The sequence below is a fragment of the Phymastichus coffea genome, unplaced genomic scaffold (genome assembly GCF_024137745.1).
Source record: "Phymastichus coffea isolate CEN01 unplaced genomic scaffold, Cenicafe_Pcof_1.1 PCOF00152, whole genome shotgun sequence".
NCBI lineage: Eukaryota > Metazoa > Arthropoda > Insecta > Hymenoptera > Eulophidae > Phymastichus > Phymastichus coffea.
The window spans coordinates 328,695-345,097 of record NW_026706963.1 but is presented as its reverse complement, the minus strand read 5'-3'; the positions used below and the strand labels follow the sequence as shown (position 1 = coordinate 345,097).

The following is a 16,403-nucleotide window of genomic DNA, read 5'->3' as shown; positions in this document are numbered from 1 at the left end:
AAGTTGTCCACGATCAAAGTGCTCGGCGAGTGAAAATGGGAGGAGGGCCACGTTTTGAAAGTGAACGCCAGCCGCAGGAACACCGATGGTTCAGGCTGCGTGAACGATGTTTCGCGATTGCGAAAAGATGAGACACCAATTTTGGACAAATTCGAATGAAGGTTAACTAGCTATTACGTTATCGTTAACGCATGACACGTCGTCATCCGTTCGAAAACCTCTCCATCTGTTCGGAAAAGTCGATACGCCTTGTCATCGTGTGAACGCGCGTAATTTGATGAAAAGAAGGCAAACAAAACGTGAAAAGTGATTTTTAGAGAATGCTGAGAATATATGAAGACGGATTTTTTAGACGTAACAAATCGTGAAAATAGTAACTGAAGCAATAAACAGATTCGTTCAATCACCTGCTTCCACGTGTATAGACGCAATGCTCAACGTCGGCTATCGATAATTTTTTTAAGCTGAGCTAATTAATTGGATAACTCCGTTTATTCTGTTATTGCCGATTTACAACTGTAATCTGAATATTTAATTTGATATCGCGTTTATTTTTGCTACTCAGACGTCCATTTCGCGGCGGTCGAATTCGCCAAATCCAGATTTTCCAGCTCCGTCGGTATCTCATTTATCGGTTTCTCCAAGCTTTACTGCGGTTCCGCGGGGAACTGCTGATATTTTATTAAATGTTAAGTTCGCTTCCTCGAAAGTCGCTTACTCGCGTTGCTTTTATTCGCATTTACTCGTCGATGTTTTATGAAAGCGATCATCAAAGATGGACTTGTCTAGAGTACACGGAGTGTTTGCGGTTGCTGCTCCGGTGAACTAGGAACCGCCGGAAGCTGCGCAGTTGCTGTGATTGTCGTGCACGTCCCAAGGATTTGTCATTCTCAACTTTCTCTGCAAGGTGTTTCGTGTAACGACCAACTTTTTAAATTAAATCTTTGGAGTCTGGTCGTTGGAGTCTACCAAGACATGTGTAGAGTATATGCGATCGCTGTTTTCATCCGAAGACGTGTATGCGTAAAAAAATTAGCAGATTTAAATAAATTCTTTTATTTGAGTCCTGAAATTCAATTGTTTAAATGGCTCGCCAGTCATGACTCGAATTGTCAACGAGTTAAAAATACCTAACAAAGTAATAGATAATAAATATATAAATGGGAAATAACACCAAGATGTGGGCAAAGGAAGACGTACTCTTCCAACGGTAGATTCTGTATGCGAGGTCGTGTATTTAAATCCAACCAGACGATGAGCACGTGTCGCGCGAGTACGAAAGCACTACACGATTGCGAAACGGAAGAGTTCTGACTGTATATTCATGCTCGCCAGCGATCGACAGTGTATCTTACTTCAAGTAGTGTAGTACGAGTGCAAACGTGAATAAGAAACGGTGCGGTATCGAACGTCAAGCGTTGGGGCATTCCTTTTCCGCTATTATCACTTACGTGTGATTACCGTGGCAAAATAGATATGGCGCGTTAATGAGTAAGACGCTTTCATTCTACTCAATGAAATAAAAAATTGATTACAGCTAAGAAAGTATTTTCTATAATACATTGACTTTGGCGAATATTTGAAAGGTTAGATGGAAACTCTTGGCCGCATTTATCGAGTAATTTTGAAGCTAAGGAGGTAGCCCTTCGACGTTAGCGATGCTCGGGAGGGCTCGTCCAAAAGCGACACTTTCCATTTGCAAAGCAAAGCACGTTCGGTAGAAAGTGACAAGCTCTCATTTCATAATGTAGGCTAGCATGATCCTCGTCATAATGCCCAGTAATATCTGCAAGTAGCCGTGATTCGGTAAAGCGTGACGGTACCTCGATGGAAACGATTCATACCAATGCAGTCGCGGCACTGCCGGATATCACTTTGTACATGATCGCCGTGTAATAAATTTCTCGTTTGATGAACGGTGCGCAGCCGGAATTGCCAAGCTCGCCGGAGCTCAATTGTTCGCTGCAAGGCTCACTCCTGCAACGAGAAGGATTCCTCGATCTCGCTCGAGAGTGACGCGACGAGAGAGGAAAAGAAAGCAGGCTGTTCTCCTTACCGCGCGGCGTTCTCCTTAAGCTTGCAACAGGACTGCGGTATCGAGCAGACGTACGTGCCCACGTACCTGGCGGTATCCGTATCCGCCGCGTCGCTGGCGGAGTCGGGCGCGCGATCCTCGCGGCGACACCAGTCGAGGAATCCATTGACGCCGCAGCAGGCGAACTGTCGGCAAGACTTTTCCCGTGGGCGCGAGCGCGTCAGGATTCGGCGGCGCGCTTACCGTGGTGTGGATCTGGTCCCAGGCGCTCCGCGTCGACTCGTCCGTTCGCGACGTCGTCGCCGCGAGCCGCGACTCGACGTTGGCCTGCGCGGCAGCTTGGGCAGAGTCCAGGTAGAAGATCGCCGTCGCGTTCAAGGCCCCGAAAATCAGGGTCACCACGGCGAACTGCGAGGCGATCGAGCGCGCGAACGAGATGAGAGAGGGAGGGAGAGGAGAAGCGACGGCAACGTGGCGACAGCGTCGCTCGCGCGCACCGATTTCATTTTCCTCGTCACCCGCCACAGCAGGTAAAAGCCGCTCGCGGCCAGCGCGCATAAGCACACGGCCATGGCGTAGAACAGACACGCGAGGGGAATCCAAGTGGCGCGCGAGACGATCAGCCAGGCGGACTCGGAAACGGAGAAGGTCAACGCGCAGGCAAAGTACATGCCGGCGAATATCTGCCGAGAGCCCAATCGGAAGGTGCGACGATCGTTCGCGCGTCATTTGTATATATAACAGGATATATATCCTCCCGTTGTACCGACCAGCACGAACGCATTCAAGAGCATGCAGATGCACCGCAGATTGTCGAAGCAGATGGCCAGGCGATTCAGCTTCGGCAATCGATGACCCTTGGGAGTCGACGACTGCTCGCCGTCGTACGAAGGCTCCTCGTCCGTGGTGGCGCCGTTGTCGGTGAAATCTGGACTGGACACCGTTTCCGCCCTCGACTGCCGATGTCGGCGCGAGAACTCGGCCGCGGCCAGCGCGGACGACCTGGTTTTCCGGATATCGTTGATGGGCCGGCGAATCGGCGGGTTGACGGCGCGTCGCCCGGCTGCCTTATGGAATGACGGTTGTGCGAGTGGCGTGCGCTGAACTTTGATCGGCTCGCTCGTTCGCATACCTGTCGCAGCTGGCTCTTAGGCGGATGCTCATCCTCGCTCAGCACTTCTATCGCGTCTTCCGCGTCGCTCCGTGACAATTCCGGCGCCCTGAGTCTTCGTTCAAAGCACACATTTGTCTCGTACGCGATACGGAATTGAATATCGGTTTTCGACTCGATTTTCCATCAATGTCATAATTCTCAAACGAAAACTTACTTCAAGCTTGCATCTAGCTTATGTTTTGTCGACGTATCCGTTTTGGAACATAGCTCGTACTCTTCCTTCATCATCTTTACGTCGGTTTCCATGATAATTATCTACTCCAAGCTATTTAACCTTTATTACTAGGTTAAATTAAGTATTGTGTATTTTGATTAACCTGAAGTTAACAAAATAATCCAAATCAATGTGATCGAAGCATTAAGAGCAGCGTACAACGATTATACTGTTTGATGTTTATTTGATGAAGTAATGAAAAATACGGTATAGAAATTAGGAAATCGCAACCATGCTAGAGAATTAAAAAAAAAAAACGGTCATAGGTAGCAAGTAGGTTAGTATTTATTTATATCATTTTTTAAAGGTTTGACAAAACGTATAGTGATAATCGTTCTTTGTGCAATCGATAAATAGATAAGCTGCAAGTGCAATAATTTCCATGTTGTTTTGACGAAAAATATATATAATAATGGCAAATCAATGGAACAGAATAGAACCAACTAAACAGCGGCTTGCATTGGATCAACTAAAATCTTTAGATGATTTTTTTCTCGAAAAAGCAATTGCAAAAAGTAAAGAAAGTTTTTCTATGAATTAGTATACAATGCAGAAGATTAGAAAAAGAAGCTTGTCCCAACGTGGAAACGTGGCTTCTCAGCAGCAGCGTCAACCGAACCAACGGACTTGCCGATGGTCGTTCATTAAATTTTCCAGGGTCATCTCGAATGATCGTCGTCCAAGGCAGCTCTAGACTCGAATTCCCCGAAGTTCCCCGAGATCGGCCGAACGTCGGAGAACGCGAGGACGGCGGCCGGAAGTCAGTCGTCGGCCTCCGCCGCCGCCGCCGCCGCCGCCGCGATGACGTTCTTCAAGTCGGGATTTCGCAACTGGCACACGACCACCTCGGCGCACACGCTCGGCAGCAGGAGGAGAGCTTCGAGCGCGGCGATGGCCGGCTCGAACAGCCGAACCCTCGCCACGGCCTGCCTGTACTGTATCTTGAGCATGTACCTGAGGTCGCGGAAGGCGTGGTAGTCGAGGCTCTCGAAGAACCGGTCGACCGCGGCGCGTTCCGCAGGCGTCAGCCGGTGGTAACGGACGACGACCCCGCGCTCCACGAGGAAGTCGCGGAGGGTCCACCCCCTGACGCCCACCGCGATGTCGTCGACGCGCCTGCTCCTGTCGTAGTCGGCGTGCTTGGCGGCGGACCTGATCCAGCGGTTCTCGAGGGCCAGGGCCTGCATCCGGCCGTTGAGCTCGTTCACGTGCAGCCCGAGCAGCCGGAGCCCGTGCACGTGGTCGACGAGGGCGCTGAGGAGGCAGTCGTGGGCGGCGCTGCAGCGCGCGAAGCAGCGGGTGCACGGCTCGAGGGCGTAGCGGAAGGCCGTCTTGCCGCGGCGGTCGAGGACGTTGATGTCGGCGCCGCAGATCAGCAGCGCCGTGGTGGCCGCCGTGTTGCGGAAGAGGACGGCCAGGTGCAGGGCCGTCATCCCTGCTCGCGGGCACAGCAGCCGTGCGCGTTAGCCGTCTGCGGTGGCGCGCCCGCCCGGTCGCTCGCGACTCACCCGAGTTGTCCTGCTCGTCGAGGTCGCAGCCCAGCTTGATCAGCTTGTCGATCAGCTCGACGTAGTGGTGCTCCTGGATGACCAGGTCGTTCGTGGCGACGACGTTGTGCACGGCGCTGCGGCCCATCTCGTCGCGGGCCGCGATGTCGGGCGCGGCCATGAGCGCCTCGAGGATCTCGGCGCGCAGCGTCGAGTTCTTCTCGTTGAGGATGATGGAGAGGTGGCCCCGGTCGGTCATGGGGTTGCAGCCGTTCGCGCGGCAGCCGCGGCGCACGAGCAGCCCGACCTCCTCCACGGATACTTCCTTGGAGTAGAGCAGCATCTCGAAGACCGTTTTGCCGTCCAGGGTGCGAGCGTCGACGTCGGCTCCGGCACTGCAACAGAGGAGGCGCCAGTGTCTTCGACCGGGCGCGCGGGCTCGCCGGTGTTCGGCCGGGCTCGCGCGCGCACGCGCACTCGATCAGCCTGCGAAGGAGCCGGACGCACGACGGGTCGCAGTCGGCGGCCACGTGGAGCGGAGTGTAGCCGTGGTCGTCCTCCGCGCGCAGGTCGGCCCCGCGTCGCAGCAGCAGCTCCAGCGTGCGCAGCTGGTTGTCCACGCCGAACTGCCTCTTGGAGTTGGAGTTGAGGGCCAGGTGCAGGGCCGTGCTGCCGGCGTGCAGCTCGGCGAAGTAGTCGACAGGCGCGTTCACGTCGAGCCCGGTGTCGCTCGCCAAGAACTCGCTCACCGCCTCGAGGTCGTTCGCCAGGCAGGCGGCGTGAAAGTGCGTCAGGCCGTCCCTGTTGGCCGGGTTCGCGCTCGAGCCCCTCTGGTGGGCCAGCAGCGACGTCATCACGAAGTACCCTTCAAGCGGATCGAGAATCCCAGAATCTCGCGGAACCGTGTCCGGGGGGCAAGCGAGTCGCGAGCCAACTCACCCGTGTCGCAGGGGTGCCTCCTGAGCGTCAGGTGCAGCGGGGTGTCCCCGTGGGCGTTCGCGATGCTCGCGTCCGCCCCGTGGGCCAGCAGCGTCTCCAGCATGGCCGTGAAGTTGTTCTGCCGAGAGACGCCCTCGATGCCGGTGGTCACGAGCACGTGTAGCGGCGTCCAACCGGGCCAGAACGCCGAGTCGTCGCGCAGTCTGGCGTTCGCGTCGGCCCCCTTGTCCAGTAGGTCCCGGACGGCGTCCACGTGGCCGGCGTGACAGACCGCGTGCAGCATCGTCAGTCCCAGTTCCTTCTCGACGCGCCCTCGCAGTGCCTCGCTGGCCCGCAGCGCGGCGACGAACGCGTTGAGCGACCGGCTGTGCTTACCGCTCCCCAGAGTCCGCGAGAGCGGAGTCGAGCCGTCGGGGCCGCGCGCGAGCACGTCGGCGCCTCGCCGCACGAGCACCTCCACCACCGCCATGGACTTGCTCGCGATGGCCAGATGCAGCGGGCTGCAGGGGCCGTGGAACCGGGGCAAGCGCGACGGCGCGTCGACGTCGGAGCCGAGGTCGAGGAGCCTCTCGACGGTACGCGCGTCGTCGAAGTAGCTGGCGACGTGCAGGTGAGCGAAGGCCGCGCCGGCCGGGGCCTCCCGCAGGTCCGGCCGAGACAGCAGCAGCTCGGCGAGGCTCGGCTCGACTCGCGGATCGGCGAGCAGCAGCAGCTGCACCGGCGTCAGGCCATCGCTGCCGGCGAGGTACGGGCTGGCCCCCTGCCGCAGCAGCACCTCGACCACGGCGCGGCTCGCGTTAGCGGCGACGGCCGCGTGCAGGGCCGTCCAGCCGGGCCGCACCGCACCGCCGGCCAGAGCCCCGGCGCCCGCGTACGCGAGGTTCACGTCGACGCGGCTGCTCCTCGACCACTGCTCGACCGGCCACAGGCTCCTCGAGGCGCAGGCGACGTGCAGCAGCGAGAGGCCCTCGTCGTCGCTCGCGTCCTCGCGGTGGTGGCGCAGCAGCGTCTCCACGAGACTGGCCTTGCCCAGGCGGAAGGCCAGGTGGACGGCGGCCCGGCCGCGGGCGTCGCGCGCGTCGACCGCCACGCCGCGGTCCAGGCACGCCTTCGCGAAGCCCGCGTCGAAGGCCCGCGCCCGCGCCCCCGGGGCCGCCCCCGGCGCGCGGCGCCCGCTCAGGAGCACCGCCAGGTGCAGCGGCGTCGAGCCCGGCCAGAGCGGCGAGTCCGCGGGCAGCCGCGCGTCCGCGCCGCCCACGCGCCGCAGGAAGCGCTCGAAGCGGCCGACGCTCCTCATGGCGGCGACGCACTCGAGCAGCCCGGCGCCGCCGCCCGAGAAGGCGACGTCGCAGCCCGCGCCCGCCGCGCTCATGACGCGATGCAGGTCCCGGGCGCCGCACCACCGCGCGCAGATCTCCAGCGGCGTCGCGCCGCCCGCCTCCCGCGCGCCGACGCTCGCGCCCCGCGCCAGCAGCAGCAGCATCGCGTCCACGCTGCAGTGCGCCGCGAAGTGGAGCGCGGTGTAGCCTGGCCACGCCGGCGCGTCCGCCGCGATGCGCGCGTCCACGTCCCCGACGCCGTCCAGCAGCCGCGCCGCCAGCGCCGGGCTGCGCAGCGCGCAGGCGGCGTGGTACTCGGGCATGCCGATGTCGGCCGCGCGGCCGAGCAGCAGCTCGAGGATCGCCTCGCCGTCGGCGATGCGGCCCAGCGCGGCCTCGGGCCCCGCCTCGGCCGCCTCCAGCCGCTCAAGCGTCGCGATCTTGCGCTCGATCAGCACCTGCGCGGCGCTCGCGCCGCGCGCGTCGCGCAGCGCCGCGTCGGCGCCCCGGCCGACGAGCAGCCGTGCTGCCGCCAGGCCGGCGAACCGCGCCGCGAAGTGAAGCGGCGTGTAGCCGGGGAACAGCGCCGCGTCAGCGCTCACGGCTTGATCGACGGCCGCCCCGTGGTCCAGGAAGAACGCCACCGCGTCCGCGGCGTTGGTCGCGCACGCCACGTGCATGTGCGTGAAGCCGTGGCCGTCGTCGGGGTTCACGGGTTTCTTGGACTTGACGTGCGCCGAGAGCGCCGGTCTGATGAGCGGACTGCTCGGCGGCTCGTCGGCGTTGCCCGTCAAGCAGTCCCTCGCGACGCGCTGCAGTGCAGTCAGCCCGTCCGAGTCCTTCATCGTCACGTCGGCCCCGTGGTCCAGTAAGATCTCGAAATTCGCCAAGCTGCCCTTGGCGGCTGCCAAGTGCAGCGCCGTGGTGAATCTCGGCTCGGGCGAGTTGCCTTGGAGCTTGCTGTTCACGTCCACTCCTGCAGCCAAAATCTTTTCCGTGATTCGGGGATTGGAGAAGTTACTGACGGCGGTGCGCAGCTGAGCTAGGCGACAACGTTTCTTTTTCTCTCCTATTCTGTCCATCGTTGAAAGCGAATGTGATCTTTCTCCAAAATTAAGGGGACAGACGACCTTCTGCAAGTACCCAAGGCACACGCGGATGTACCCGACATTGGAATCGTTTAAACTGCGGCCAAACTCAATCGATCGTTATCGTTTCAATTTTGCAAAATATTATACGCGTTTTAGTTGGAAAATATTGAATTACAACACTAGTTGCGCGTACACCAGCTTTGAAATCGTAAAAGCGAATCGAACGTCGCTAGATCAACGAGTTGGCACAACAGTGAATCGCAACTATTTCCGAATATACCGTCACAGCCAATCTTACCTGTGTACTCTGTCCACTTTCAACAGAAGTCAATGGTCGTAGTAAGGTGCGCACGTGAAGCCACTCTCAAACTACGCGGTCGACATTGTCCCGCACAAGTATATTTGAGTTTGTTTATACTGGTATGACCGCTAAGAAATTCGCCCGCTACATACAAATGTATACGACGTATACATAGCGAACAATAACAGACTGACAGTCTATCTGAAATTACAAGGCGAAATCTTTGAAATAGCATTTCAGGAAGTCTGATTTCGTGCTCTGTTGATTGCTCATTTGCGTATCACTATAGCTTAATGTCATATGCGTTAACTACAAGTGAATCACGCACCTCGATAAAACTATATATGATTCAACAACAACAAATAAATCGCGGATAACGGCCAAATTGTTCGTTGGCATCTACGCTGCGCTGCGCGTACAACTCGTGAGTGCCGTGGCTGCCGAAATACTAAACAATTATCATTCCACTTTCCCCTAACATCCATGTTCCACGTTCTCTGTCGCTCATGACGATACATATATAGTCTTTTGTAAAAATTATTACCATTCGAAATAATTCAAAACACGCGATACGATTGTCAATTTTTATCTTTTCATTTGTGTTTGGTTACTTTTGTAAAAATAATAGTTTGATCACGTTGTTTGGAATGTGGATTCTGTAGACAATAGAGATGTATCGTGGAAAATATCAAATGAAAGGTCTATGAAAAATGAAATAATTAGAAAACTAAGGATAATAATAAAAAATATATTGCGAAGAATTTCAAGGCTGGTGTATTAATAATTTATAATTGATGATTCATTAAATAAAGATTATATGATCAATAATTCTTTGAACTATATATATGTAGATATTTTTATTAACTTACATATCCATGGTGCAGATTCCTCATTTTTAATTCTACACTCAACCAAACAAACCGAATGATAATTCCAATTTTAGAAGACAGAAGTTAGCACGACACGACATAAGTTATATTAATCATTTATGTATTTTTTACAGTTTATCCTTTATCAGAATTCGGTCTGAGACACCCTTCTGATCGGACGTGTTTACTGATTGCTTGGAAACACGAGCATACATACCTAATATCTTGCGCTTGTGTAGGTATAGCTTAATCACAACACCAATTCCACACTAGCTAGAATTAACATTGTGTCCAATCTAAAATGTAAATGTAAAGAAGCTTATGAAGACATCAATCATGCTCTGTGGCAATATGTACTTTACGAAAATCAAAGAAATGTTTTAATTAAAAATCTATAAAATTTAGGGTATTAAATACTCCCTTCAAATGTAAAATCTTTTATAGCCAAACCGAACTAAATGCCTCCTTTTGTATTTTGAATGCGCATGATTTAAAAATGTAACGTATGAAATACTTTTGTCACGATGTTCTTTGTAACTTTTAAGTATCACTGTAGAAAGTCACTGTGTGGATGAAATAGATCGTTACAAGCTTCAGAAGGATAAAAAAATGAAAAAAAATATCACAAAACAACATTGCAGCAATACGTTAAAAATAAAAAGTTTAAGCTGTGAAATGAGGCTTCAAAATTCTCAATGGCTTTACCATCGATGACAACGTTACGGCACTTAGCTGTTGTTTTTCATTTTCCTTAGTTTGTCCTCTGCAAGTCAGATAAATACGAATGAATAGGCGAAACACTGTCGTAGCTTGACACAACAACAAAAGACATACTCACCGTACTCCTGTTGGATCGTGGTGGCGCTTCTAAGAATTCGAGAGTGATAATTTCTACACGAATAGGCGTTTTTGTAATGGTCAGCTTCCACCTCGGAGACGTATTGATCTGGATGCATGTTGCTCAAGCAAGGTTTAATATTGTAATAATCGCTCAATTTCCCGGCGCTGAAAACCAAAGCTGTTATACGATTGCATTACAACCTCCAAGTAAATCGCACCACGTTGATACTTACAGCTTGCAACGAGCCGTCTCTCTCATAGAGGGTTTCAGGCTTTTGCGCCAATCATCGGTTGGCACGTGAGAGTTGATATTCTGTATTATCTTGGTAATCCGATGTACGTACTCCTCTCGAGAGTCGGCCTCGTAAAATGCCTCGGCCTCTAAATTTATGCAGCACTCCAAAAAGTTGGGCCGTTCTGTGTCAGTGACAGGGTAGGGTCCGGGACCGACTTCGACCATTTTCCTATTCCTGAAAAGGAAAAAACACGTCGTTGGTCATCGAGGCGTCAAGCAAAACTAAACGAGACGCTGGTACTCACAACTTGAACACCATACCGTCTCTATGTTCGTCAAAAATCGTGTCATGCCATTCCTTCATCGGCTTTTCCATGAACTTCTGCTTCTTCGGTTGGACGCTTTCGTTGATGGACGCGACTCCCGATTGGCCAGCGGCCTTCTCATTGGGATCATCAACTTTCGCCGTGACTGGAAGTTTATCAATTTCTCTTCCATCTTCTCCAATAATCACGAAGTCTTCGAGCATGACTGCAAAAGGTTGAACAGTTCTCTTATTTATTGCCTTGAACTAGACGCGTACAGTATTGTGTACATTGTTCTGCCACGGCTGATCGGAAAAGTTCTCACTTCCGTCATACTTTCCAACGTGAGCGAGCGAACAATTCGTCGTTTGCAGCTGAGATATTTTTTGCAATTAGTAAATACACCAGTCACCTCGCGAAATAAGCAAAACCTTTACTTAATTTCGCAATACATTATATAAGCATTGAAAAGTTTATTAAGAAATGAATGAGAGACATTCGTATTTCAAGAAATCTTTTTGGTTTCTCACTCTTAGAGTTCTCTAGTACCTATTCTTGCTGCATCGAATTCCAAAATCAATAGTCAAGATACTGTTCCTGGTGTACGAACCTTTGTTTACTGCCAAAAAAATATCTACTTCAAATTTATTCAGTACTACATTGTTTTCAAAGGTGCCAGGAATGTGTATCAATTTTGAGATGTTAATATGTATAAGGAAAAATTATATAAACAATTATGTAAAAGGGTGTAACAATGAATGCGTCATGGTTTTTTTAACAAAAGTACAGTTTATAACTTTTGAAAACACACTGTTACCAATTATTTTTACACGTTTATCCATTCGGGATGTACTAATCTTGATTTTTTTAAAGTTTAGTGATTTTTAAAGAAGCTTTCTTCTGAGCTTTAAGCTGAATCCTCAATTTCAACACAAGAAAATTAAGTTTTATATGTATTCTTTCGTAAGAAAATCTTTTTATTTTCCGAAAATTCACGTAAAAAGCTTCTTTTGAAAATCGCCAAGCTTAAAGAAAATTAAGATTAGTACTTTCGGAATAAATAAGCGTGTTAAAAACAATAGGTAACGGTAAGTTTTTAAGTTATAAGCGATGCTATTATTAACAAGCCACAGTGCGATCGTTATTACGCCCATCCACTAAATCTACCTATAATTATTCTCTTACGGGCGAATAGAACGCGCGCAATGCTTTTTCCACGGGTAAAACGGGTTATATCCGTCTATGGGCTCTCCTTTCTTTCATGAATTTTTCGCGGGAGAGCACCCTGGACTCACAAAAATTATTATGTACTAAGTTTAAGGCGTAGTTTCCGTTAAAGCAAGTTATGATGATGCTATGCAGCCATTTTTTTTAGAAAATTTCTTTGAAAATGAACGCTAAATTTAGTTGTGTTCGCTGTAAATAAAACAATTTACTGGATTTAGTGTTCATTATCAAAAATTCTTTCTAAACAAACGGCTGCATGGCATCACCACAACTTGCTTTAACGGTAACTGCGCCTTAAATTTGGTACATGATAATTTTTGTGAGTTCCTAGGTTGCTTCCCGAGAAATATTCATACAACAAAGGAGTGTCTATCGACGGACATAGGTTTGTATATCTATGTAGGAGCAAGGGAGCTTTAAAAAAATTGAGTTAAGTTGATTACGTAATGCTCTCACTTGTAAGTTCCGAAAACGAAGGATCATTACGATTTTAGGTTAGATAGGTATCAAAAGGTTAGACCAACTTATTCTAAACAACGAATTCCGAAATTCACATACTTGTGTGTGCACAAAAAATTACATACGACAAGTGTACAAAAAACTTTACGTCGCACTATAAATACAAGGACTAAATTTGAAACGACTGCGCGTTGCCTAAAGAAATCTTTGTGGCCTAAATTAAAAGTACTATATGTCGCTGTATTTGCGCCACGATGCCTAACTTTTCGTTAGGTACTGGTAAGAAAACGTTATAATTTAGCCAAACTTATTTACCTGCGGTTCAACTGTAACTTATTGTCACTTGTTAGCCGATGACTCGTTCACAGCGCACTATCCGACACATCTGCTGACGTGATTCAACGAAACTGCATTGATTGGCTGTTGCCAACACATTTTGGGGAAACTTGGAAGGAAAATTGCCTTAGTTTCAGTAGTAGCACGTACTATACAGGACGCCGTCAGTGCTCGGTTCTTTGTCCACACTCCACACAAACGGCACATGAAAAATCAGGATGGAATCGGAGCTGAAATTCGATACGAGCTTCACCTTGCGACTTTGCGCGTAAAGAGACGTTGTTTAACGCAAATGCAAGCTGACGAATCCATTTCGGAAGTTGCAAAGATCGGTCAAATTTCTTTTTTCTTTTTTTTTTTTCGAAAGACTTGTCGTTTAAATTAGATTTCCGCGTTTATGGTGTCGACACATTATGGTTATTCATATCGTTCCAATTTATTTGAAAGGCGAAGAGATAACGGCGAAAATGACGGCGAACTCTGCGCCTAACGAACCAATATGCAGTTACGCCATAGCTGCTGCGCATTCCATAAATAGCTCATAATAAGCAGGATTGAAGCGTAAAAAGTTTATTCTTCAGACAATGCAAAGAGTAATAACAACTGAATAAGGTATTAACTTTGTCCTGCTGAAAGATCGTGTGAAAGGATGAATGTTTATTTGACCTACACCGTCAATTACCTCAAGCGCCGAGAAATGTTCGATCTTTCCACCATATTCCTTCCGCGCGAGCGTTTTGGTCAAGTGACGATAACCTCTAATTCCGATAATCCAAAACGCCAAGAACTATCTTGTATAGAGAGATGGCGAAGCCTGTGCGTAACACTCAGTTGCTCACTATTGATTTTACAAAGACGAGCAGCACACATAGTAAAGATCTGGTGTATCGAAGGCCGAAATGCATAGCTCGACCGGTGGGAAAAGCGTAAGATGTAGGGCGTGTCTTATCTTCGCGTTCCACGTGCAAAGCAATATCTTCGAGCTGACAAATGGTACGTGCTAATGAAAAGATAACGCGTGGAAGGGCGATGGCCCAAGCTGACATGGAACAGGCACCAATGAAAATCGCGTAATTTCGATCTGACTCAATGCAACATTTCGTCATTTTGTCTCTTTCAACATGAGAATCCGAGTAAATTTGCCGCGTGCGGCCTTCTCGCTGCCTCGGTTGTACCCTTCCTACTCAACTCTCCTGGATAAATAAAATAAAAGCCTCATTATCGCCTACTTCGAAGATCACTGTCTTTCGAAGAAAAATCAAATCAACCGCGATCTACAGCTTAATTAAGCCCATAAAATCTTTAAACGTTCATAAGATTAGCATTTAGACAAGTGCATCTTTTAGATAAGTTTTATCGGCGGATGTTTCAATGCGATTCCAGTTCGGCATCATCATTTACATAATTGTTTTCGATGGCAGATCAAAGAATCTCGCCTCGTTTTGCACCCGCGATTGTACAGCGAACTGTCGCTGCTCAATCGTAGATATGACTGGTACCATTTCATTTGGTATGTTTGCAGGTTTGTGGATGGCTATGATAATGATATCGGTAGAATGATTGTCCTTTTGATCGCCCTTTTGATCGTCCAGCGAAGTGAAAAAGCAGACGATCCCAAGTTATGATAAAACTCAAATTTGTGCCCCGAAACTCGTTAGTTTTCAGGAAACAATAACAAAATGCGCTTGTCTGCACTTTCTCGAACATAACTTAAAAAGGAACAAATGAGACGCTTTCATCAATGATGTACATCTACTTCTGCTACTGCTAATCAATTTTATTCGAATTTTTCGAACAGTGGAAGATATTTAGTACACAGTATTTTTGAAATTCGGATGGCAATTTCAATTCATCAACTAAGTTTATTTAAATTGCTTAGATGGAAGGAGAGTTAAAACTCAATTGTTTAAGATTCAAGTTCTAATCGTTGAATCCATACACCTCGAACAATCTTTTGTAACAATTGGAGTTTTATGTCGATTCTTTAAATAAACCTTCAAAAAATTATTACCAACGTTCGAGCATCAAAAATATCAATGATATCTATGGAATGGTGCGGTCATGAAAAAATATCCGATAGCCGCTTAAAGGGTCAATCGACTACCTGCACCATGCATACCTCTCGGCGCCATGCCCAAACAACCGACAGGGATCAAGGAAACTCATAATTTGCCAACGTGATTTCACTCCTTTATCTACAGAAGTGTTTCTCGTTACAATATTCACATAATCTTCCTGTGATCATCGGTTACCGAAACCTTACTTCATTTCAAGGGAAAATCTAAGCTAGCCCTATCCCGCCTTTTTAGGTATTCGCACTCGAAGCTCAACAGACGCCAGTGACCGTCATATTTTTCGAATTGGCCCTGTTGGTGCTAAAGTCAACTTTGAATTTGATCATGCCCTTTCTTACAGATGGGTCGAAAACCAGACCCTGAATGAGAGGCTAGCGATTCACGGTTTATTCTGCTGAAACTTTCACTATTACGATTCACTTTAATATCTGTACTACTTGACAAGGTGAGCAAAACTGTATATTCACGGACTCGCTAAGCTCTGCACTTACGCCCATCTTGCAAAATACCACTCACTATGATTGACTTTTCTGACGTCGTCAAAATCCGAATCAAACTCAGACTCGCATAGAGCCATTTTCGCTTTGATACCAAGTAACAAGAGCATTCCAGTCATGAAGTTGCGGAGCAGACCGTTTATCTCCTACTGTACATACACTTTCGTCAATTCGCCAATAAACTGTGCTACAGACACCGTTTATAATTTTCCAACCGATGTCGACGTTAACAAGGGCGCCCTATACTTTCAGAGCTACTTCGAAGAAACACTTGAACCATTGTTTTTTTTTTAAACAAATCTCATTGCACAACTCTAATTTTTTCTACTACGCGAATGCGAAGAAATCATTATACAATTTGATTTTCAATCTTCATAGAAAGTATTTAGTTGATTCATCCGTGTGTCAATAGAAGCTGAAGATCTGAATCATGTCATCTATTAACGCTCAGCGAACATATTTGCTATTTAGACTCAAGAAAATTTTTCCTCTCTATATCGTATCCCAACTTCTTGAAGATCAGCAATCAAAGCATTGAATTTCTATATAAATTCCTTAAAAACTCAAGACCATTTCCATGACCTAGACACACCTGACCTCTCTGCATTCTGCTTTTTTATCCCTCGTCAGCGTTTTAGTCTTTATTTTTACTTTTTCCGCAACCTGACAAATTTAAACCAACCGCCAATTCAGTCAATTAACGCGCAAGTCAGTTGATGACGTTCGGGACACGGACTGTGAATCGATGCCAGAGCAAAAGAAAAAAAATGGAACCCAACCAATCAACCAACCAACCAAGCGCCATCCCACGGCTGATTAAAAATGTTCAGATTGTTATGTGAGCTACGTCATTCGCTTCACCACTGCAGAACGGAAGGTTGTAAATCTGTTTGATCCAGCGACTACTGCTGTACGATCAGCACAGCTGCGACTCGTTTTTTGCGGTGTTACAATTGCGACCGGCTTGCCTGCACCTGCAGCTGCCAGAGTTGAACGGCCC

At 49.0% G+C, this 16,403-nt stretch overlaps 1 protein-coding gene across 3 annotated transcripts; it reads right to left on the bottom strand.

Moving 5' to 3' along the window:
• Positions 1 to 3,689: 3,689 nt before the first annotated feature.
• LOC131672494 (serine/threonine-protein phosphatase 6 regulatory ankyrin repeat subunit A-like) lies at positions 3,690 to 9,327 on the bottom strand. 3 transcript variants are annotated; one of them, XM_058949750.1, is made up of 5 exons: positions 8,558 to 9,327; positions 5,850 to 8,301; positions 5,388 to 5,775; positions 4,932 to 5,305; positions 3,690 to 4,858 (listed from the first exon to the last, which is right to left on the bottom strand). In XM_058949750.1, the coding sequence occupies exons 2-5, from the start codon at positions 8,248 to 8,250 to the stop codon at positions 4,185 to 4,187; spliced, it is 3,837 nt and encodes a 1,278-aa protein (XP_058805733.1). In that variant the 5' UTR covers positions 8,251 to 8,301; positions 8,558 to 9,327; the 3' UTR covers positions 3,690 to 4,184. The 3 variants fall into 3 exon arrangements, with proteins under 3 accessions (XP_058805733.1, XP_058805736.1, XP_058805735.1); XM_058949753.1 differs by having other exon boundaries at positions 5,418 to 5,775; XM_058949752.1 differs by lacking the exon at positions 8,558 to 9,327 and having other exon boundaries at positions 5,850 to 8,549.
• Positions 9,328 to 16,403: the final 7,076 nt, after the last annotated feature.